The 24,432-nt window shown below is 32.9% G+C and overlaps 2 protein-coding genes across 2 annotated transcripts; both read right to left on the bottom strand.

The window, feature by feature from the left end:
- Nucleotides 1-1,953: 1,953 nt before the first annotated feature.
- Nucleotides 1,954-24,303, bottom strand: LOC132738729 (uncharacterized). Its single transcript, XM_060726322.1, has 9 exons — nt 24,281-24,303; nt 23,343-23,728; nt 13,498-14,953; nt 10,775-11,032; nt 9,512-9,893; nt 9,019-9,103; nt 7,846-8,090; nt 5,135-5,305; nt 1,954-3,783 (listed from the first exon to the last, which is right to left on the bottom strand). Exons 2-9 carry the CDS (start codon nt 23,726-23,728, stop codon nt 2,693-2,695), a joined length of 4,074 nt encoding a protein of 1,357 aa, XP_060582305.1. The 5' UTR covers nt 24,281-24,303; the 3' UTR covers nt 1,954-2,692.
- On the bottom strand, nt 2,076-2,627 carry LOC132738730 (zinc finger protein 809-like). The gene has a single exon (XM_060726323.1). The coding sequence runs from the start codon at nt 2,625-2,627 to the stop codon at nt 2,076-2,078; it is 552 nt and encodes a 183-aa protein (XP_060582306.1).
- Nucleotides 24,304-24,432: the final 129 nt, after the last annotated feature.

The raw sequence follows: 24,432 nt of genomic DNA, 5'->3' as shown, positions 1-24,432 counted from the left end.
TGTTCATCTTCATCAGAGAACTACTTAACACGTAATTTATCTCAATAACTCCATCACTGTCTACATGCATAAATGTTTCTGACTCGCTATCAGAATTTCCACACAAGATGTTTTCAATGAATCATGTATATAGTGATGTTTTCATAAATATATTTTACTTTTATTATAAACTGTCGGAGATATGAAACTTCACACACACGCAGGCATACGCCCAAACACAGTGTAATTTTGCATTTGTATGCCATGTTTGTCTAGGTAATACTGATTTCCATAAACTAATAACAATGCTTTACCACCAATCATAGCAAAAAAACAAACAATGAAAATTCAATGTCATTTAATGTCAGTTAGCTTGATCTTCATAAGGTCTTGTCCTAAAGGATGTTATATTTAAACATAAAGACAATTCATTCATAAATAACAAATTTCTAGCCAGTTTCAGCAAAAACAAGCAAATTCGTTGAATTTATATCCCCTGCGGAGTACTGTTTATTACTCATGCAGCAACTGGAGACATAAGGCTTTATTAACATAAATTTATCATGGCAAGCAAATTTCCTTTTTGTACTGATGGTTCCCATAAAGTGTTAAAATCAATCCTGAAGTTGAAAAGAAATAGCAATTTTGCTCTATATGCATACTGCACAACTAATCAAGGGCCATATAACTCTGTCTTAAAGGGTCTGACTATAACAAAGAAATGATATGCGCATCCCCCCTTGGTATTGATTGTTCTAATAAAGTTTCATTGAATTCCAGCAAGTACTTGCCGAGAAATAGCGAGGAAATGATTATTGCCTTATATGCATACTGCATAACTAATCAAGGGCTATAACTCTGTGTTAAAGGGCCTGACCAGAACAAGGCAATTATATGCACATCTCCTCTTGATATTGATGGTTCCAATAAAGTTTCCTTGAATTCCAGCCAGTACTTGCAGAAAAATAGTACGGAAACAATTATTGCTCTATATGCATACTGCATAACTAATCTAGGGCCATAACTCTGTATTGAAAGGTCTGACCAGAACAAGGCGACAATATGCGAATCTCCTCTTGGTATTGAAGGTTCCCATAAAGTTTTGTTGAACTTAAGCCAGTGGTTGCAGAGAAGTAGCATGGAAACGATTATTGCTCTATATGCATACTGCATAACTAATCAAGGGCCATAAGTCTGAGTTTAAAAAACTGACCGGAAGAAAGCAACAATATGCGCATAAAGTTTCTTTGAATTCCAGCCAGTAGTTGCAGAGAACTAGCGCGGAAATGAAATTCGGACGGATGGACTGACAAGGGTAAATCTAAATGCCCCTCCCCCCAAAGTGGGGACACAATTAACAGGAATTTTATCCAAATATAAAGATAAATGATGTAGGCAAGATGAAAAAGAGTGCCAGTAAACAATAAAATCCTGATAATCCTGATTACCTTTCTTTCTGAGAATTTTTTTTTCCTCTCCGCCTAAGATTTACAGAAAGATGCCTACATATTATACACAGCAATCATCATATGACATTTGTGAAATGTTCGGACAAATAACAGCTCATTTGTGACATGTTAAAAAAGTTCTTATCTTTAAATGTAGAAACTGAATTGAGGTTTATTCCTACACTAACATTAATCAATGTGAAAAGTTGAAAACCCAATACAGATACAAGATACGACATCCCCATTATTATAATCTCTTCATTTTATTGAATATAAAATTAACAATGATCTAATAAACCAAGTTTATTATTATTAATTTTGATGGTTGCGATTCAAGTGTGAAGCATTTCTTCATTATTTCATTATGTCCTGTATCATACATTTGTAAAAACGATTATTCTAGAAAAGTTAACATTTACATTTTATCTATGGACTATACTAACAATTTATATCATGTAATCGAGAAGTAAATATTGTTTTCATACCAGTAAAATTGAAAAACAAAACTTATTTATAAGTCAAGGGCTTAGAAAAAACATATTTACTGTTAAATAAGCCTACAACATAGTTCAATTTTTGATAATACATTGATACATATTTTTTTTTCAATTGTCAGTATGATATCCAATCCATGATGTTCTTACAGTTTTACTTATCACACATAATGCATCTGAAATATGATAACTTTCCGTCAAACTTCAACTCGCTCTTCATAAAATTAATACTGGCAAATTTAGCATTACACACATCACATGTAAACATATTACACTCCTTGTGTTGACACACCATATGTGCTGCATACTGAAACCATGTGTAAAAATCCTCCTTACACTTGCCACACTTTGTCATTACTTCATTATTATGCCATCTGGAATGAATTTTCAAATGCTCGTCACTAAAGAAAACTTTTTTACACTTTTTGCACGGAAATTTCTTGCTTTTCTGATGCTGCTCAACATGAATTGTGAACTGTGCTTGGTCTTTCTTCCTGTATGTTACACCACACAGTTCACATTCCACCATGCAGTTATTCTTCTGGCCGTGCTGAATACATTTACTTTTATTGGGAAACTTTGCATCACACAAAGAACAAGCATAACCTTTACCGACTTCAACTGGTTCCATGGTTTCTATGTCATCATTTAGAATAACATGAAGAGGTAATTTCATGCTTTCTTCTTCTTCATCATCAATATCCATTTCATCATCATCATCGTCCTCATCGTAATCCTCATCATCATCTTCATCGTCATCATCATCATAGTCTAATTCATCAATGATATGTGTAACATCATCCTCAGTTTCGGTTTGACTGTTTTGCCTTCTGAACTCATCACATCTTTATCTAATTCTTCATTTTTCTTAGTGTTGGTTAAGTTTTTATCTTGTACTGATTTTGTTTGATAAGAATTTATTTCTTTTGGAACTTTCTTCACTCTTATTCTTATTTTACTCATAACTGAAATTTTTGCTTGGGCAGGCTCTTTCACTTTGTTATCTTTTTGTGTCTTTACCTCTTCGCCCTGATCTTGTTCTTTCTGCTTTCTTGCCAAATCTATGTCTGAAGGTAAATTCTGAGAAAACCTTGTGTTTCCGGATGTACCTGCTTTAGGAGATTTAGGAGCACTCTTCTTTGGGGAGGTAACAATGGCCCTAACATTTGCTGGTTCCCTTCCTCTGGTTCTTGACCTCTTCGGTGTTTCAAGCTGCTCAGTATCATCAGTTTCATCTGAATTTTCCACTTCATCCAGCATTGGAGGTGGTTCAATCTTTATCATGGCAGGTTTTGGGGGAGGTGAATTATCAGGGCTAAATCTTCTTGGTTTCTTGATCTCCCTTCTGGACCTACGGTTTTCTGAAACTGGTGTTTCCATTATCTTTCTCTTTGTTGCTGATTTATCAACAACTGGTGTACTTTGACAGACAGAGTTATCAGTTTTCTTAGTATCCGATTTAATCACTGGCATAATGTTAGGAGTAATTCTTGCTTCTGCTTTAGCTGGTGAATCTATAACAGTGGCTTTTATAGTATCAGGTTTAACTGGTGAGACACTTTGCACAGTAGTTGCTCTTGCTGATTTTACCGGAGATTTTGTAAGAATGTTGAAGCGTCTTGTAGATTGAAAACTGGTTGAAACTTGATCAATAATGCTGGTGTTTATCTTTGGGGACTGAACAAGAGAGGGTTTACCCACATCACCTGGCTCAGTTCTTCTAATTTTTGATGCTACATCTGACAATATACTGCCACTCTTTCTTACCATTGTCGATTTTATGTCAACTTTCTCATTTGAAGGCTGAAGTCTCTCAAATTCTACACGGACTAGACCTTTAGGCTGCTTTGTTGGTGAAGTGTCTGAAAATGTTTTAATAAATGCTATTAGGTATCCAGGTTACTTAAAAACAAGAGCAGAATTATCTTTCCTTACTTAACGCTAAAATGAATGAGTTTTATAAAACAGATGGTAAAAAAACAAATACACCATAAACTAGAAGGGTTTTTGTCACAAAAACATATGTCTTCCAAAACTATGTATGGTCACTCATGTGAAGTTTCATTGAAATCCCAACAGTAGCTTGACCTGTGAAAGCCGGACAATATTTTTCTATTTATAGCTCTGACGGCCATGTTGTGCAATGACGCGGAACGACACGGTATTGTGCACAACTAGGGATGGTACTGAACACTCCTGTAAAGTTTAGATGAAATCTTACTAGTAGTTTGACTGTTAAGGACGGACAATATTTTTCTATTTTTAGCTCTGACAGCCATTTTGTGTAGCAAAGCAGAACGTGCCGGTGATGTGCACAACTAGGAATGGTACTGATCACTCCTGTAAAGTATAGTTGAAATCCCACCAGTAGTTTGACCTTTGAAGGGCGGACAAGCTTAATGCAGACAGACGGACAACAGGAGGGACGGATATCCGACCGTATAGGAATAAAGGGCCATTTCTATTGTTATTTTCTTTTGTTTAATAGAGGGCCATGGCCCCTTATTCTATTGTTACAGAATGAATTCTATTGTTCCATTTTGTTCTGTTTACAGTTAGATAGCCCCCAATCCCTATTCGGTAGTATGGACAGACAGACGGCAAAGACAAAAACAATATATGTCTCCCAATTATTTTGGGAGACATAATTTATGTGAAGTTATGACTTTTTCCTTACATAATTGTTGATTTATGCAACGTTTTAATACAGTAAAGGTAAAAATTATTTTTTGACAAACAGTTTATTTTAAAAATCACTCTGGAAACAATTATAAATGGCGGCGTGGTTGAGTGGTTAACACGTCAGACTAGTAATCTTACGGTTTGCTGACCGTATGGTTTCAAACCCTGTCAGGGGCAAGCCGTTGTTTCCTTGAGCAAGAAACTTTACTTTCATTGCTTAGTACTGGTTGGTTCCAGGAACAGATTCAGAGTGTTTCAATAAGCTTATAGCTTCCAGCACAATCTAATTAAAATAAATTTGTATAAACTAAACAATTAATAAAAACTCTGGAAACAATTAATAATAAGTTAATAACTATCAATTGCACAAAGATATAAATCTCCAATAGTTGATAACACTGCACATGCAATATGCTCGTTATTTTGTTATAACTTACAAAGTCTTACACCTGTATCTCCGTTAAGCATCATAAGCATCATAAGAAATAAAGCCACATTAACTATTAAAACCACATAAAAATTCATTGATACCTTGTAAATTTTTTTGTAATTCCAGTGATGAGTTTTTTGTAGAATCCTTCTCTGCAATAGTATCATCATTATGTACTTCCAGTTCCTGTACAGCTGGTTCCACTTTATTGTCACCTGTTGCCTGGTTCCCATCAGGAAAAGACAAAGTTGCATTGTTAGAATCATCAGCAGCTGAAAAAAAGATTATTGAAAACATATTGTTTTGCTTAAAACTATTTCAATTTTGTATGAATTGTTGTAGAATAATGTACAGTTCAAGTTCAGATGTGCAGTAAAATTGTTTTGTTGGTATGTTTGTTGGATTATAAGTCACATCAACAAAATTTATTTGGTGACTTCCCACCTTTGATGGAAGACCTCAGGTGACACTTCATGCATTATTTCAGGCAGGAGGCAGCTGAGTTGAACCACAGACCTTCCGGAATCTAAATCTGAAGTCTCTGACAGGATTCAAACCCACAACATTGAGGGTAAGTGATTTGAAGGCAAGGTCCTAAACCACCTGGCCATGTAGGATTCAATTATTGTTTACAAAGCATTTGAACAATGACCCATTCATAACTGTGATATAACAAAAGAAAAATTGACACCTTTTTGCATTCTAATGTAAAATACTTATAGTAAGAGAATCAACAAAAAAATGCTAAACGTCATTGAACAAAGGAAGTAATTTTCGTGACATTTGGTTTATTGACATGGCATCTTAAGTCATATTGCAAATAAGCATTCCTTTCATTTTTTTTGAAAATTAACTTTAAGTAATGCACTTATAATTGCCCTCCTGTTTAGCAGTCAATGCGAAAGTCAAAAAAAATTTCCAGCCTCAAGGACTGGGATCTTAGATTTATTTCCGGCCCTGATGATTTTTTCCCGGCCCGGACTCTGAAAGGTATTTTTTGTAGGGGTGGGGGAGGGATATTGCCATAATTATAAACATAAATATTTAGAAAATATGAATTATCAGACTCAACTATTAGATACTATGAAAAAAATATACAAAAACATAATAAATACCGTATTGTTTCCATTTATCGCCCCCGGGGCGTTGCAAAAACGGAAACGGGGGGCGTTAATTAGAAGCACATTTGCATAAAATGAAAATTAATTTTATGTTTAAAAATATCTAAAAATCTCCCAACTATTTTCGTCCTATAAACCCCTTGTTCACGTACGATAAATAAGCAGCACAAAATTATTGTAGACAATACGGTAGTCCGCTGACCGAGATAAACTTTGTCAAGTATTGATTTTTCCTGCTCTGGCGGGAAATTATGACGTAACACACATCAGTTTACCTGTGTGTAAAAAACTTGATTTAATCAATACACAATGGAAGGTTGCACTTCTAAGAAAACGTACACGAATGCATTCAAACTGGAAGTTGAATGTTACTTGGAAGTTACAACAGTTAGTTTTTTTCTGTTTATTTTTTAAAATACACTTCGGATATTAAAATTTTCAAGTCAGGTAAGATTTTTTTTTCATTTTTCACCCAGGGGGCGCTAATTAGAAGGGGGGCTATAAATAGAAACAATACGGTAAAACTTTAGTTAAATTCACAAGAAAACGATACATCTTTCAAAGGTTGGAGAAAAAATATGTTTTGGTAAGGAAATTATCCAAGACAAGATGGTGGCTTACATTACTTAGCAAAAACTGGTTGTATCTTGCGGTGATTTTGGTTATCTGGGTTTGTGAATACAAGCAAAAATGAAAAAAAAGATCGATCTTAGAAGTTTTGCATATTTAAGAAGGCCAAAAATTGTTTCAAACTGGCTTAAATTTTATTCGGACATGAGGACCGACTGTATCTAAATATATCTCGGCACTCCTGATTTTTAGTTGGCGAGGTCCGAGGACCGACAGACTTTCGCACAGACTGTTAAGTGAATGGTACTAGAGTTAAAGTTGGTAAATAAAATTAATAACAGCTGGCACTGATTCAGTCAAAGATGAAATATTAATACATAGCTGATAAAATATCAACAACATACTGATATATCAAATTAGAGGTGTCATATTTATCCGTTTCAAACTGGATAGAAAATTCAAAAACCAGTAACCGAGAGTAGTATTTGTCAAAGAGGAGAAAAAGTTTTAAATTGATTCTTAATATTACATTAGTATCTTATAACAAGATTTGACAATTTGTTTGTATTTTAGTTGTACTAAACAACATTTATTTTTTCCTGATCTGATCAATTACAGTACTACCTTATCAGAAAATGGTCACTCCATATTGTAATCATTTTGAGTACAAAAAATGCGAACAAAATGTCATAACTTGTCATAAAGAAACAAAGTTAATGTTGAAAATCTAAGACTAAGGATTTTATTAGTCGGTTCAACATTAAGCATGGTTATCTGGTCTCCGTTTAACTGGTAAGCATTTTTTTTTAAACTTAGACACCCCTATATCAAATACAAATTTCACCAGAAAAGTGGGAATTCAGAATTTAGAAGTATAAACACCACAGAACGAGAAATTTTGGGACCCTAAAAATTCTTCAGATTTTAAAAGTTTCCAGATTTTCTGGATTGTTATGGATTTCAAAGTTACATTGATTCATTTTATTTAACTATTTTTACAAGATTAAAGTAAAGTAGATTTAATGTACACAAGGTTTTAACAACAGAAAAATACCAATGTTTGAATGGCATAGTTAGCATACATTTATACTAAATATACAAGTATAATATTAAATTCTTACATTCTATAGCGAGTCCCATAGCCTTGAACAATTCAGTGATGGCATTCTCCTGTACAGATGTAACTTTCAATGATAATAAATAGTAATCTTCATCCTTGTCAAAGATTTCCTCTTCCACGGCTTTAGACACTGATATAAGGTTGTATTTCCATCCTTTCTTAGCATACATCTCTTTAATACACTGTTCTTGGTTCAGTGTGGCATATATCATCAAATCATATAGTACATTCCAGTTTGGTTTCTTCCTGAAATCATAAAACAAGATTAACCCTCCTGAATTACTTAAATGGACTTGTCCTTTATTCAATCTGGACAAAACCATTCATCACTTTTAGGGAAAATTTCAAAAGATGTAATGACTGAATAGCGAACAGTGCAGACAATGATCAGACAGCAGAGAATGATGTGCCGGCTGATCTTGGTCTGCACTGTTCACACAGATAGAACCTGTAGATTCCAGCAGGCTAACTTAGGGTATTGTACTACTAGTGACTCATCAGTGAGTTGCTTAGAAATGAACCTGTATAATAAATTTACAAATTCATCCAATACCAGCAAGATCAAGATATAATTTGTCCCAACATAATCAAACTGACAGTCTTTGTTTGCTGTCAACAAAGACATTGGTGTAAAAAAAGAACAACAGCTTGACAAATAGTTAATGGTTTCACCAAGAATAATCAAATAATACAACCACAACAATACATGCTAAGGCATTTAATGACAACAATGCCCTGAAGTGAAGGTTTAGCTTATACCTGTTAATCAATGTAGGAGAAGTTGTGCACAAAAGCAATTGTTCATGCTGACTAGACTCTACTGGTGGCTCTTTAACCACACATAAAACTTTCAACTACAAACTTAAGAAGTAACCTTGATTTGCCCAGATGATTATTAAACAATTGACTAAACTTTACCCACAATACTCTCCATAAAGTTCATAAATGCCAGTCAAAACTTGAGGATAGCCAGCTGTAAGGCACTTCTAAGGGAATTTTATAAGTTGTGGTTTAGTATGTATAAGGGAATTTTATTAGTTGTGGTTTAGTATGTATAAAAGGCTATAAATTCTGCAGTAGCCAATTATTTTGCCAACTCTATTGGCTTACAGACAGAACTGTCTTTAAGATAAGTTAAATAGCACCGTAACATTTAAAAAAACATTTTATTTACCTGACTTTCAATACATGAGCTTTACCATCCTCTGATAAACCAGGAATTGACAACTCAAAGTCTGAATCTTCATTTGTACGAGTACCTTTAATTGAGAATATTCAATTATACAAGAACGAGTATAATTAACAGAGATAAATAGTATTAGGACTAGAGCCTCTTTAACAAGAAAAAAATCTTTGTACATGTATTAGGACAAGTACCTGTAACTTCAATTAATAATTGCATTAAAGCTGCATGTCTTCATTCTTTAAATCATGTTAATCAAAGTGATGAATTCATATGATTTTTATGTTTGCTTGTTATTTTTTATTTCTTTTGTTTGTAGGAATTATTTTCCAATTCATAATACATCCTTATTAGTTGATAGTAAATAATTTCTGAAATATCATTAATTATATGCACTGACTTTAAAATAGATATACCAGTATACTGTATAGTTAAAATAGTTGGCATTTAATGATCATTTAATGATAATGCCTGCTATACTCACCTTTAATTTCTATTCCACCCATTTTCTTAATATCTTCATCTCCCATCTGGTAAATTTGTGGATGCTGGATTTCATAAATTTTTTGTTTCATTTTATTTCTAAATGTGCGTGATTTTAAAATACTCGTGCTTGACATACGGTTCTCCCTTCGTTTTTGTTCCAGCAACATTTTCTGCTCCTCGACACTGAGTATCTTCTTGTTGGATCTCCTTTCAATACCATCCTCATTTACGCATGTCTTGCACGTTGGATACCAACGATGAATGTCCCATTTCATTTCCTCCCAGAAATATTTGAATGATACATTCTGGAGAGTAATCACCTCGGAGCTGTGGGTACCATTACGCTTAACATGCAGTTCTGATATAAACTTCCACTTTAACTATGAAAAGAGAAATAAATAAATAAAGATGTACTTAAGTTCTAAAAAGGTATTAAAGGTTTTCCATATAAAAAAATAACAATTCACTTTCAATCGATTGATCACAATTTGTCCTGGCAGCATATTCTGCGTAATATAGGTAGTGAAGTTAGACTAAAATCTAATATAGTTTGGACAAACTTGTATTACATATATTTCTTTACACAATACACTATAAAAATAACAATGTTGACTTCACTGCCTTTTCCAGCTTCAAAATCATGTGACAAAAATAGCAATTTCTAATGCTATTAGTAATAATAATAGGTTTACATTTCAAAAAGTTTGTCACAGACGTTCTTCATAACAGTTTCTCAGACTTGTTTACCTTAGATCTATATAATAGCTCATGTAAGATATCTTTATTAAATACACTTGTTCAGGGATCGAAAATTCCACTTGTCAGCTCGTATTTACGAGCAGACATCAATGCAGGACGAGTACAAAATCGTTGTAGGGTCATCTGGCAGGACAAGTGGAAATTTGCAAATGTAATAGAAAGCTAGAATTCTTAAAATCATTTTGTTTACATTTAATGATGGAACACCGGAAACGAAGCTTGTGTTTTAGGTTATGTAAAATTTTTTATAAGTTACTGAACACTTCAGAGACAGGAATCTCAAGGACAGAATTATCTTAGTAATTAAAAATAGTGATAATATTTAATCTATCAAGTGAATTAAAGACATTATTACACATCAGAAACTACCTTTTATGAATTATGCACATGGGCTGTAACCCATGGGCCATTACTCATTTTGCTGGCAGAATGTCATCTTCTGGCCTTACTCTGCCATGTATTAACGAGTAAACCTCTAAATATATAACATTAACCTGTTTACCTCTGGTGTGTCATCATGAAGGACAATTTGTCTGCCTTTGTAACGAGACGGTCGTCTATACAAAACATCATCAACTATCTCAAAATTCTCCGACATCTCTATCAGCTTAGCACGAGAGTATCCTGTAGCTCCTACTCCTAACTTCAGGAAGTTCTCAATGATTCTCGTCTTCAATATGCATGGTACAAATATGACATCTTTGTAATATGAACCTGATAGTGGTGAAACAATTGGATGGATTGTACTTTCACCAACAATCTGAAAAAAAGTTTCCCATGGAATATTTACTGCAGAAATTGAATCTAATAAATTTTATGCTTGATTATGATACTCTTTTATTTTTCGTTACTTAAAACTTTTTATGTGTGATGTGCTAGATGAAAAATATATTAGATTTTTATTTTTGAACTTTTTTCAACATAATGAAATTAAAATTCTAAACCCTATAACGTATCTCAGTCTGATAATTTAAAAACAAGAGGGCCATGATGGCCCTGAAGTCGCTCACCTGTATATAGGCCCCCGTAGCAGGGCCAGTTTAAACCCCAGGGCTTTTATTTGAACAAACTTGGTAGACACCCATTAGATAATGTTTCATGCTTAACATCTAAGGTCTAGCTGGTCAAGTTTTTTCTTTTAACATATAGTTAAAAACAATGACAAACCTGGGGCAGGGCCAGTTTGGACCCAAGGGTTTTTATTTGAACAATCTTTGTAGACACTTACTAGAAAATGTTTCATGCTAAATATCTGAACTCTAGCTATTCGGATTTTTCGAAGAAGATTTTTAAGTTTTTGCTATACACATATAAGGAAAATCAATGACCCCTGGGGTGGGGCCAATTTTGACCCCAGGGCTTTTATTTGAACAAACTTTGTAGACACTAACTAAAAGATGTTTCATGCTTAATATCTAAACTCTAGCTATTTGGGTTTTTTCAAAGAAGATTTTTAAGTCTTTGTTATACACATATAAGGAAAATCAATGTCCCCTGGGGCGGGGCCAATTTTGACCCCAGGGCTTTTATTTGAACAAACTTTGTAGACACTCACTAGAAGATGCTTTGTGCTTAATATCTAAACTCTAAGTATTTGAGTTTTTTCAAAGAAGATTTTTCAAGTTTTTGTTATACACATATAAGGAAAATCAATGACCCCCGGGGCGGGGCCAATTTTGACCCAAGGGCTTTTATTTGAACAAACTTGGTAGACACTCACTAGAAGATGTTTCATGCTTAGTATCTAAACTCTAGCTATTTGTTTTCTTTCAAAGAAGATTTTTTAAGTTTTTGCTATACACATATGATATAAGAAAAATCAATGACCCCCGGGGCGGGGCCAATTTTGACCCCAAGGCTCTTATTTGAACAAACTTGGTAGACATCCATTAGAATATGTTTCATGCTAAATATCTTAGCTCTAGCTCTTTGGGTTCTTTAAAAGAAGATTTTTTAAGTTTTTACTATATGCATATAGGGAAAATCAATGACCCCCTGGGGCGGGGCCAATTTTGACCCCAGGGCTTTTATTTGAACAAACTTGGTAGACACCCATTAGAACATGTTCCATGCTAAATTTCTTAGCTCTAGCTCTTTGAGTTCTTTAAAAGAAGATTTTTTAAGTTTTTACTATATGCATATAGGGAAAATCAATGACCCCCTGGGGCGGGGCCAATTTTGACCCCAGGGCTTTTATTTGAACAAACTTTGTAGACACTTACTAGAAGATGTTTCATGCCAAATATCTAAGCACTAGCTCTTAGGGTTTTTTAGAAGAAGATATTTAAAGTTTTTTCATTTGGTTGCCATGGCAACCAGAGTTCTGCATGGAATTAAATTCTTTGAACAATTTTCAAAGGTGGCCACCAAAGGAACATTCCTGTGAAGTTTGGATGAAATTGGCTCAGCGGTTTATGAGGATGTCATTTAAAGTAAAAGTTGACGGACGACGGACTACGGACGCCGGACGAAAAGCCATCACAAAAGCTCACCCTGTCACTTTGTGACAGGTGAGCTAAAAATCTTTACAGGGCACAAATACCAGCATAGATCTCTGGAGCATAATTCAGGTTTGCTAAATTCAACTAAAAGAAATAACCACAAAAGAACTAAATGTACATACATTGTATAATGTTAAAGAAAACTAAATCACTCCCATTCGAATCATATTTACTAATCTTCCTAAATAATTCTATTCCATCAAAATGGTCATTTATTCTTTAACTGTGTTATTCACATTTCATGCATGTAAACTTATGTATTTAGAAAGTAGCACTGATATGTGCCTGAACCTGCTAGCACATATGTGTAGTCTGATCAGCCTATGTACTGTTGACTGCTTGATTTCAGTGCTTAGATTTTACTGTATTAAGTGGTTAGGTCAGCAATGTGGAAATATTGGCGAATTTTAAGAATTGACGAAAATCGTTAAAATACCTCTAATTTAAATATCAACCAGTCTGTCATTTACTCATTAAATTCTACCATTACATGATTCACTAATATATCCTCATAAGAAAGTCTGGAATTTTAAACTTGCTAACTTTTTGACACGCAGAAATATGATATCTACTTATACAGTAAATTCTTTTTATTACAATATAAAGCAGGTGTAAGTCCTAGTCAATCAATTTCATTTTTGTTGCTGGGTAAAGTTTTATCCTAAATATTATTACATTGATCCCTAAATTTAAATCTTACAATAATCATATCTTATTTATTTACCTCTTCCAATGTATGTCTCCCTGTGATGGCCATTCTACTAGACTCATCATCTGCTATCTCTTTTTTGATCTCCTGTACTTGATCACCATCTTTAATTATAAGAACATTAAAAATACCTCCCTGTGTTTCTATCTGAGTCATTTCACCCTCAACCTCTGACATTTCTTTTTTAATCACTTCAACATCAGTTTCTCCATCAATCTCAACAGAATCTTGAGACACTTCAGTTTTGTTACTTTCCTCATTTTGACCTTGTTCTTTTTTATCAGCTTGTGAGAAGTCTGCAATATCATCAGCATTTTCCACTTCTCCATCATGCTCCACTTCTTCAGAGTTGACATTTTGCTGGTTTTTAAACTCGGCCAATTCCATTGCAGCTTCAGCAGCTTCAATCTGCGCTACAGCATCTGTCATCTCTTTAGTGACAATGGATTGCCCCTTTGATGTAGCACCAGCAATGATATCAAACTGATCATTATTTTCAACCTTCTTTGTCTCGTTTGACTCATCATTTTCTGCTGTCACAGTTTCTTGATTAACTACTGCAACAGTTATTTCAGTAACTTCTTTATTCGGACCAATTAGCCTTATAACCTGATGTCCCTCTTGTTCAAAACCTTCTGCTGGCTCTATGTCAGTACTATCATAACTCACTGGAGTAGCCACAAGCTGCATGTCAGACCCAGAAGCCTCTGCATCATTCATTTTCCTTATGTGCCGTGACTTTACTTCTTGCGCCTCTTGCTCGTATTTTTTGCCATCATAAAATAATCTTCTGCCACGCGATTCGCTGCAGATTTTACAGTGCATCATAAACTTCCTTACATCTACGGACATTCCTGTCCAGTAGTACTTTTCACTTATCCTATTCAGGGTTTTATTGAGACCATGATGTGATCCATCGTCATCAATGTGGCATTCAACAATAACTTTTACCTTTAGTGCAGGTAGGTCATCATGAATAACTAATCTTAGCCCTTTACTTCCAACTTTATTTCCTTCATGATACAGTTCATCCTCAATAATCTTATACTGTGCAGCAGGACCTCTAAGACCACACTTCATGTTTGAAGTGAAATCACTAGGATAGGAACCGTCTCGGAGAAAAGTTTCTATCTCCCTGGATCGGAAACGCTCTGGTACTGGCAAAATATCAGGTACATTCAAAACATGACAAACTTCCTCCAAATCTATGCCATCGGATTGTCCTAAGGTTTCAACTACATATTCTATATTATTAGAATCAATCATCATCTCAGCATCAGCACTGTCAGATTCGAGGTTTACTTTTCTTTCAGCATTGACAATGAAGAAAGTTTCAGGAGGTGTTGGTCTTTTGATTCGACCAAGATTTTTCAATTCTTGCTGGGCCTCAGTTGTGATCTGGGCGACAGCTTTCTTCTTGTCTATATTCTTTCTTTCCATTTCTAGCCATTCTTCTGCATTGAACTTTGACCTAAATAAATAGATTTAAGGCTATGAGTAATAGATTTAAGGCCATAAGTTATTTTCTGATCATCTTGAAATATTGCAAGATTTAAAGTCTTGAGGTGAATTATTGTTTGTTTGGTTAAGTTTTTATGGCACATCAACACATTTAGGACATATGGCGCCAAAACAGGAAAGATGTTTTGGCTAAACTCGGGTGTTAAAATGTTGATAATTCAAACTTATGTAGAACCTCTGAACAGTTACAGGGCTCACGCTGTCAGTCGCCATAGTCGCCATTTGCGATTATTTTATAAGATTGGCGATTATTTTTGCATTTTGGCTACAAAATCTGGCGATTACTTTTTTACTTCCAACAGTGTTTATATAAGGTGTAAAAATCGATAAAGACTGCAGAAGTCCCAATTAACACCAGCGGGGTAGATTTAATTGAGTGTCAACTTTTTATCGGTCACGCATTGCTTACTATTGCCCGAGGTGATAAAAATACATGCAGGTGATAAAAATACATGCTAGATGTAAAATTGTTTAAGTACTTAGAAGATATTGTCCAGCATTATAATAACCATCAAAAATCTGTCCATAAGCTACAAAAATCGTCTTAAATTTGATAAACTGGATTTTAACCAGCCCAAAATTTACCGTAAATTGCAGTAATGGCATATTTTGATTTTTTTCTTTTTCTTTTAAGCTGCTTGACTAAATCGCCAGTGGAAAACAATGATAAAATATTTAAAAAGTATTAACTTCCAAACAACTATTTGCACAACAACCAAATTTGTGAATATTTCTTCAAAAAACAGAAAAAAATCCGATTGTCACATATTTTCGCGACACCGGTAATTTTGATATTTATTTAAAGCTGAAATTAAGCTATGTTCTGTTTATAAATCTTTACTATTATGGCAGAAAATTTGTTTAACATTTGTAATGATGACATTTTTTTCAGTAAGTTATTCAGAAAAAAAGCTGCATTCTGTGAATGAGTTTGCAAGTGTTATTTCTATATGCTAATATGACCTAGATCTACTCCAGCTCTGAGTGAAATGTGGAAATTGACAGTGGTTATAGCTGACAAAATTTGATTAGAACAAACAAAAGAAATTGTCTGATAACAGCATTATGTAAAGTTATAATGGATCTTTAATATTATTGTTATACAGTAATTACACTATATAACATTTTTATTTTGTTCTATAATAACAATTGAAGTTGTGGTTCTATGTAAAAAAGGTAGTTATCAATCATACACAAATGTATCGGTTACACGACTTACCGGAATCGGCCGAATTACCGGAATCGACCGGAATCGGCGGTGAATTACCGGAATCGACCTGTAACTTTGTAATAATTAAACTTTTTAAGTTTTTTTCTTGCAATTTTATAAGATATAAACAATATCAATGATTTATGAAAAGATTTCTATAAATAAAATCGCTTTTGATTAATTTAACAAGAGATCTAATATCGGCGAGCCACTGCCAAATTGCCTGTGACCGGAATCGGCCTGTTATTTCGTTGTTTATGCAACTTTTAATGTTCCTTTTGCATGTTTTTATAAAACCTAAATATTATCATTAATCTTCCTAGAGATTGTGAAAAAATCGCTTTTAAATAATGATAATAATAAACAAATATTTATGATCAGCGAAAACGGGCAAACTGCCGGAATCGGCAAAGGATTACCGAAATCGGCCTGTAATTTGCTTATCTATATACTTTAAACAAAATGTTTGCACCCTTGATTATAAATAAACAATAGCAATGATATGTAATCAGTGTATTGTCAATAAAACCACTTTTTATTAATTAAACAAGATATTTAATATCGGCGAGTTACTGCCATACTGTCGGAATCGGCGAAGGATTACCGGAATCGACGTATAATTTAGTCTATTGTACTTTTTAACGTTTTTGTTACATATTGTTAATATTCATCTTATAAAATATAAATATAATGAAAGATATTTAAAAGTTTCTTTCTTTCTTTTATTTTGTAAATTTCAATTCGCCTTTGGTTAATAAAGCAAGAGATCGAAGATCGGCGAGTTACATATACTGTCATACAGCCGAAATAGGCGAATGATTACCGGAATCGGCCTGTATTATTGTAATTTATGGACTTTGCAAGAAAAAAATGCAAACAATATATAATATATATCTAAAAAGATTTCTGTAAATGAAGAATCCTTATTAAATAATAAGCTAGAGATCTAAGGTCGGCGAATTACTGCCATATCGCATAATTATATGCAGTGCCAGGGCTATCGGACAATTACCGGAATCTGTCTGTTTTTCCCCACCAATATTTTAACGTTTGAAAAATAACCTTGACTTATTTTATTAAATACAAACAATTTAAAAGATTTTTATAATGTTTATTGAAAAGAAGCAAAAGATTTATGAAAAATTGCTGTTATAAATAATAAAAAGATTAATATTGAAGATTGGCAAAAAACGGGAAACCTGTCGGAATAGGCGATAGATTACCGGAATCGACCTGTAATTTGGTTATTTGTGAACTTTTTGAATATTTCTTTTGAATGTTTTATATAAGATATAAACATTTTCAACGATATTCATTTTTGTAAGTAAATTTGCTTTTGATTAATAAAACTAGAGACCTAAGATCGGCGAATTACTGTAATTCTGCCGATATAGGGGAAGGATGGGCGGAATCAGCCTGTAATATAGTTATTTTTATGTTATTTTATTGAAGAAAATAATATCATTGATATACGAAGATTCTTTTGAGAAGTAAAGATCACCTTTTTACTATAAACTAGATATCTAAGATAGACTAATTACTATCACAGTGCCTGAATTAACAGGTAAATACAGGAATTAGTCTGTTATTTTGTTATATTTCAGCGTTTTAAAAATATCTTGCCATACTTTATTAAATACAAACAATTCAAATGATATCTTATAATATTTATTGTAATCGCTATTACTTAATAAACAAGGTGATCTATGATCTTATAATATTTATTGTAATCGCTATTACATAATAAACAAGGTGATCTATGATTTCTTCCATACCACCGAATCGACGAGCGATTACCGGAATCGGCTTCACTTCGTCTAGGATTACTGGAATCGGTTCTAATTTTGTTATGAATGTGAACTCAATATTATTATTATCATTTATTTTTGCATGTATTTACAAACATTATCATTGATCTTTTATGGAATAATGCAATATCGTCTTTACATTATATTTTTCAGGACATTGCTAACAGAGGATTGTTTGAAATGACGGATAACAATAGGTCAGTTTTGTCTTTCTTTATGTTTGCAAAACTCAATTCTTTATTTCATAAAGTAGTCGATTTATAATTACATGCAATAATTTTTATTTGAATTATTATTTTAACAATACAAACCTCATAAAATATACACATGAAATCAATGTTTTACCAGGCAGTTAAATCGTACTTACTTGACAGTTCAAGGTCATTCTGGAGTATCAAATCAATTGTCGTCATTTGCGTTATTGGTGCACCATAAAAATATTACAAAGATTGCAAATAAGTCAATCGTTGAAACATAGATTCTTTAGTCTTAAATAGTAAACAAATCATATATACCCGTAACGTATAAAACAGTGAGATATGGATGTTAACTATACACGCACAGATGATACTGTCACTTTATTGGAAGTAAACGAGCTGTATATTGGGAGCTGTGTATTGGGAAGTGTGATATACTACAAACAGTGGGGTGCCAATATACGGTATGCTGAAATATTTCATAGTGGGAGAGACTATCTGTTAGAGAATGCCTGTTGTTAAGCAAGCTGTAGATCGATGAATTAAGTCATAGGATTTATTGAACTTCATAATTTTTAAAGACTTAAGATTTAGTCAATGTAAAAACTAAACAACAATATAAACACCCTGTATAGATCTTAAGATTCTTTTCAAAGTTTAGCATAATTTCTAACCGTTTGACCCATTTAATTATTAATTAAAAATGGAAGAAGATCCTTTAAGTAAAGGACTATGATATATACATGTAGTTACTTATGACACTGAATTAATAATGACATGTTCCGCGAACATCCCAAATAAACACACAATAGTTAAATAATGTGATATATATATCTTTTTTCATCTTTGATTAAATATAAACAATATCAATGATATGTAATCAGATTTTTGTAAATAAAATCTCATTGATAAATGATTAATTAAACAAGATATTTAATATCGGCGAGTTACTGCCATACTGTCGGAATCGGCGAAGGATTACCGAAATCGGCGTATAATTTGGTTATTAATAAAGATTAAAAAAAAAAGGTTCTTGCATCTTTATACAATATCAATGAAACGTAAAAAAAAAATGTAAATAAAATCGCTTTTGATTAATTTAACAAGAGATCTAATATCGGCGAGCTACTGCCAAACTACCCGAATAACAATCCTTCCGACAGTATGACAGTAACTTGCTTATCTAGTTTAATTAATAAAGCGTGATTTTGTTTATAAAAATCTTTGTACATGTCAATTCTTAAAAAGTTCATGAATAAAATTACTTGCCGATTCTGGTAATAATTCCCCGATTCCAGCAGTATGACAGCTGGACCATACGATATATCGTATGTCCCAGATGACAGTAACTTGCTGATCATAATTAAATCTCTTGTTTAATGAATCAAATGTGTTTTTTCATGAAAAAAATCTTATTACATGTCATTAATTGTTTATATTTTATAAAAGTTTAAAAGTTCATGAATAACAAAATTACAGGCCGATTCCGGTAATCATTCCTCGATTCCGGCAGTATGACAGTAACTAGCTGATCTTAAGTATGTTGCTTAATTAATCTTAAGCGATTTTTATTTATAAAAAATATTTTTACATGTCATTAATATTGTTTATATTTTATAAAAGATGCAAGATTTTTTTTTAAAGTTCATAAGTAACAAAATTACAGGCCGATTCCGTTAATCATTCCCCGATTCCAGCTACAGCTTGCTTAACAACACGCTTTCTCTAACAGACAGACCCTCCCACTATGAAATATATCAGCATACCGTATATTGGCACCCCACTGTTTTGTAGTATATCACACTTCCCAATACACAGCTCCCGATATACAGCTCGTTTACTTCCAATAAAGTGACAGTATCATCTGTGCGTATATAGATAACATCCATATCTCACTGTTTTATACGTTACGGGTATATATGATTTGTTTACTATTTAAGACTAAATAATCTATGTTTCAACGATTGACTCATTTGCAATCTTTGTAATATTTTTATGGTGCACCAATAACGCAAATGACGACAATTGATTTGATACTCCAGAATGACCTTGAACTGTCAAGTAAGTACGATTTAACTGCCTGGTAAAACATTGATTTCACGTGAATATTTTATGAGGTTTGTATTGTTTAAATAAAGATTCAAATAAAAATTATTGCATGTAATTATAAATCGACTACTTTATGAAATCAAGAATTGAGTTATGCAAACATAAAGAAAGACTAAACTGACCTATTGTTATCCGTCATTTCAAACAATCCTCTGTTAGCAATGTCCTGAAAAAATATAATGTAAAGACGATATTGCATTATTCCATAATAGATCAATGATTATGTTTGTAAATACATGCAAAAATAAATGATAATAATTATATTAAGTTCACATTCATAACAAAATTAGAACCGATTCCAGTAATCCTAGACGAAGTGAAGCCGATTCCGGTAATCGCTCGTCGATTCGGTAGTATGGAAGAAATCATAGATCACCTTGTTTATTATGTAATAGCGATTACAATAAATATTATTAAATATCATTTGAATTGTTTGTATTTAATAAAATATGGCAAGATATTTTTAAAACGCTGAAATTTAACAAAATAACAGACTAATTCCGGTATTTCCCTGTTAATTCAGGCACTATGATAGTAATTAGTCTATCTTAGACATCCAGTTTATAATAAGAAGTGACCTTTATTTCTCAAAAAATCTTTTTATATCAATGATATTATTTGCATTTAATAAAATAACATAAAAATAACTATAGTATACAGGCTGATCCCGCCCATCCTTCTCCTATATCGGCAGTATGACAGTCATTCGATCTTAGGTCTCTTGTTTTATTAATCAAAAGCAAATTTACTTACAAAAATGAATATCGTTGAAAATATTTATATCTTATAAAAACATGCAAAAGAAATATTTAAAAAGTTCACAAATAACCAAATTACAGGTTGATTCCGGTAATCCATCGCCTATTCCGACAGGTTTCCCGTTTTTTGCCGATCTTCAATATTAATCTTTTTATTATTATACAACAGCGATTTTTCATAAATCTTTTGCTTCTTATTTGATACCGATTTCAATAAACATTATAAAAATCGTTTATATTGTTTGTGTTTAATAAAATAATTCAAGGTTATTTTTTAAACGTTGAAATATTGGTGGGGAAAAAACAGACAGATTCCGGTAATTGTCCGATAGCCCTGGCACTGCATATAATTATGCGATATGGCAGTAATTCGCCGACCTTAGATCTCTAGCTTATTATTTAATAAGGATTCTTCATTTACAGAAATCTTTTAAGACATCTATTATATTGTTTGCATTTTTTCTTGCAAAGTCCATAAATTACAATAATACAGGCCGATTCCGGTAATCATTCGCCTATTTCGGCTGTATGACAGTAGGGTATGTAACTCGCCGATCTTCGATCTCTTGCTTTATTAACCAAAGGCGAATTGAAATTTACAAAATAAAAGAAAGAAAGAAACTTTTAAATATCTTTCATTATATTTATATTTTATAAGATGAATATTAACAATATGTAACAAAAACGTTAAAAAGTACAATAGACTAAATTATACGTCGATTCCGGTAATCCTTCGCCGATTCCGACAGTATGGCAGTAACTCGCCGATATTAAATATCTTATTTAATTAATAAAAAGTGGTTTTATTGACAATACTCTGATTACATATCATTGCTATTGTTTATTTATAATCAAGGGTGCAAACATTTTGTTTAAAGTATATAGATAAGCAAATTACAGGCCGATTTCGGTAATCCTTTGCCGATTCCGGCAGTTTGCCCGTTTTCGCTGATCATAAATATTTGTTTATTATTATCATTATTTAAAAGCGATTTTTTCACAATCTCTAGGAAGATTAATGATAATATTTAGGTTTTATAAAAACATGCAAAAGGAACATTAAAAGTTGCATAAACAACGAAATAACAGGCCGATTCCGGTCACAGGCAGTTTGGCAGTAGCTCGCCGATATTAGATCTCTTGATAAATTAATCAAAAGCGATTTTATTTATAAAAATCTTTTCATAAATCATTGATATTGTTTATATTTTATAAAATTGCAAAAAAAAACTTAAAAAGTTTAATTATTACAAAGTTACAGGTCGATTCCGGTAATTCACCGCCGATTCCGGTCGATTCCGGTAATTCGGCCGATTCCGGTAAGTCATGTAACCGCAAATGTATAAGTTTATTTGAGAATCCTTATAAAACTGAAAAAGTTTTATATGTAATGTTTATTTAATCAACTGCTTAAGTTGTTAATCGCTAAATCGTGAATAGTCCGCTGAACTTTTGGCTATTATTTTTTTAAGTTAAAAATATTGGCTATTATTTTATTTGAGCCAGTGTGAGCCCTGAGTTACATTGTATTATATGCTGCAAGAGAATTTCAGTCAGACAGAAGAATGAAACCTTCATTATCTAGATACATCACTTTTTGTGTTTTTCTTTTTTGGTTATTGTTCTTTTCATTATTATTATTCTTTTTTTTCCAATTCATCGCTTATGTTAACATAAACTAAAGACTATACAATGAAGTTATGAACAAAAGCATAAAGTAACCTACACTCAAAAAATTCTTCATTGATAAATGGGGTGAATCAATATCTTTTGTTTAATTAAAAGAATGACCCGAAGTTAAACTAGAAGGGTGTCAGTCACAAAAACATATGTCTCCCAAAACTATGTATGGTCACTCATGTGAAGTTTCATTGAAATCCCACCAGTAGCTTGACCTGTGAAAACCAGACAAGATCTTTCTATGTATAGCTCTAACGGCCATTTTGTGCAGTGAAGCAGAACGTGACGGTGATGTGCACAACTAGGGATGGTACTGATCACTCCTGTAAAGTTTGGTTAAAATCCCACCAGTAGTTTGTCCTGTGAAGGGCGGACAAGCTGAATGTCGACTGATAGACAGACGGCAAAGGCAAAAACAATATGTCTCCCAAAAATATTGGGAGACATACTAAAGCTGATACCGAAAATTAAGAATTTATACATGTATGACAATAATTTTACCTTAGTCTGATCTTATAAAGGATCAAAGCTTCAAAGCTTTTTTCTACATTATCTTATTTCTTTTTAAAAATAATACCTATTTTTGCACTGTTCACACTGTTTAAGGTACATCTTTACATGTGCTGAAATGCCCTGCCAGTAATAAGTATCACACACATTTTTAATTGTGTTGTTCATCCCAAGATGACTTCCCATATAATCTAAATGACACTTTGCGATGATTTCTGCTTTTTTCTCAGGCTGGTCATCATGAACAACCAATCGGAGACCATATTTTTGATATTCTCTTTCTGTACCATGCCTGAAGAGTTCATTGTCAACAATTCTGTAAAGAACACTTGCTTGACGTAAAGCATTTCGTTTATTGTTTTCTTCTGCATATTCTTCTGCGATATGTCCTGTTTTAAGAATATCTTCAATATGGCGTGAGTGAATGTGCGACTTCTTAAACAGAGGAAGCATCTGAAAGAGAACAGAACAGAAAAAGAGATTAATAACAAAGTTATTTGGTAGTATTACGAGTTATAATAACATATGGTACTTCTAAGATCTATGGGTACTACATACAAAGTGCAGGCTGCCACTACAAACATGGCAGAATTAAAATAAGCGGCCTTACTGGGACCCTCAGCAAACTATTCTGCAACTAATCAATGAGCTATGCAGCAGGATCACTAAGAAATGAATTTGTGGACAAAATTTACTCATGGAAAAGCAGAATTTAAAAATATCCAAAGGTCCCTGGTCACTTATTAAACTATAAGCCTAAACTTGCATTGCACATAAACTTTTGACGTTTGGATAACTGTTAAGCTTGGACCTGTAATCTTTTGACATGTTTTGCACTGTCATTGTTTCCACGTCAGACATAAAAAAACCAAGTCTTGACATCTACCCGTATCCTATCACTATCAGCACAACCTATTTCAGAACTTTATTCGATATCAGATAAAAACAGATTTTTCCCTCAGCTGCTCATTTTAAATATCAAAGAAATAGGTTGGAAAAGCTCACAAATTGAAGATATAACGTCACGGTGCTCTGTAAAAATTATGAAAAGTTAGATCAGCATTTTAAAATTTCACCGACGTCACAAACACATCAAATATTTACAATACATTCACGATTCCAAAAATGTGCACCTTTTCTTTTCAATTTCTTTCCTT

The sequence above is a fragment of the Ruditapes philippinarum genome, unplaced genomic scaffold, assembly GCF_026571515.1.
Source record: "Ruditapes philippinarum isolate M1 unplaced genomic scaffold, ASM2657151v2 ctg7417_1_1_1_1, whole genome shotgun sequence".
Classification (NCBI taxonomy): domain Eukaryota; kingdom Metazoa; phylum Mollusca; class Bivalvia; order Venerida; family Veneridae; genus Ruditapes; species Ruditapes philippinarum.
This window is presented reverse-complemented; position numbering and strand designations above follow the sequence as displayed.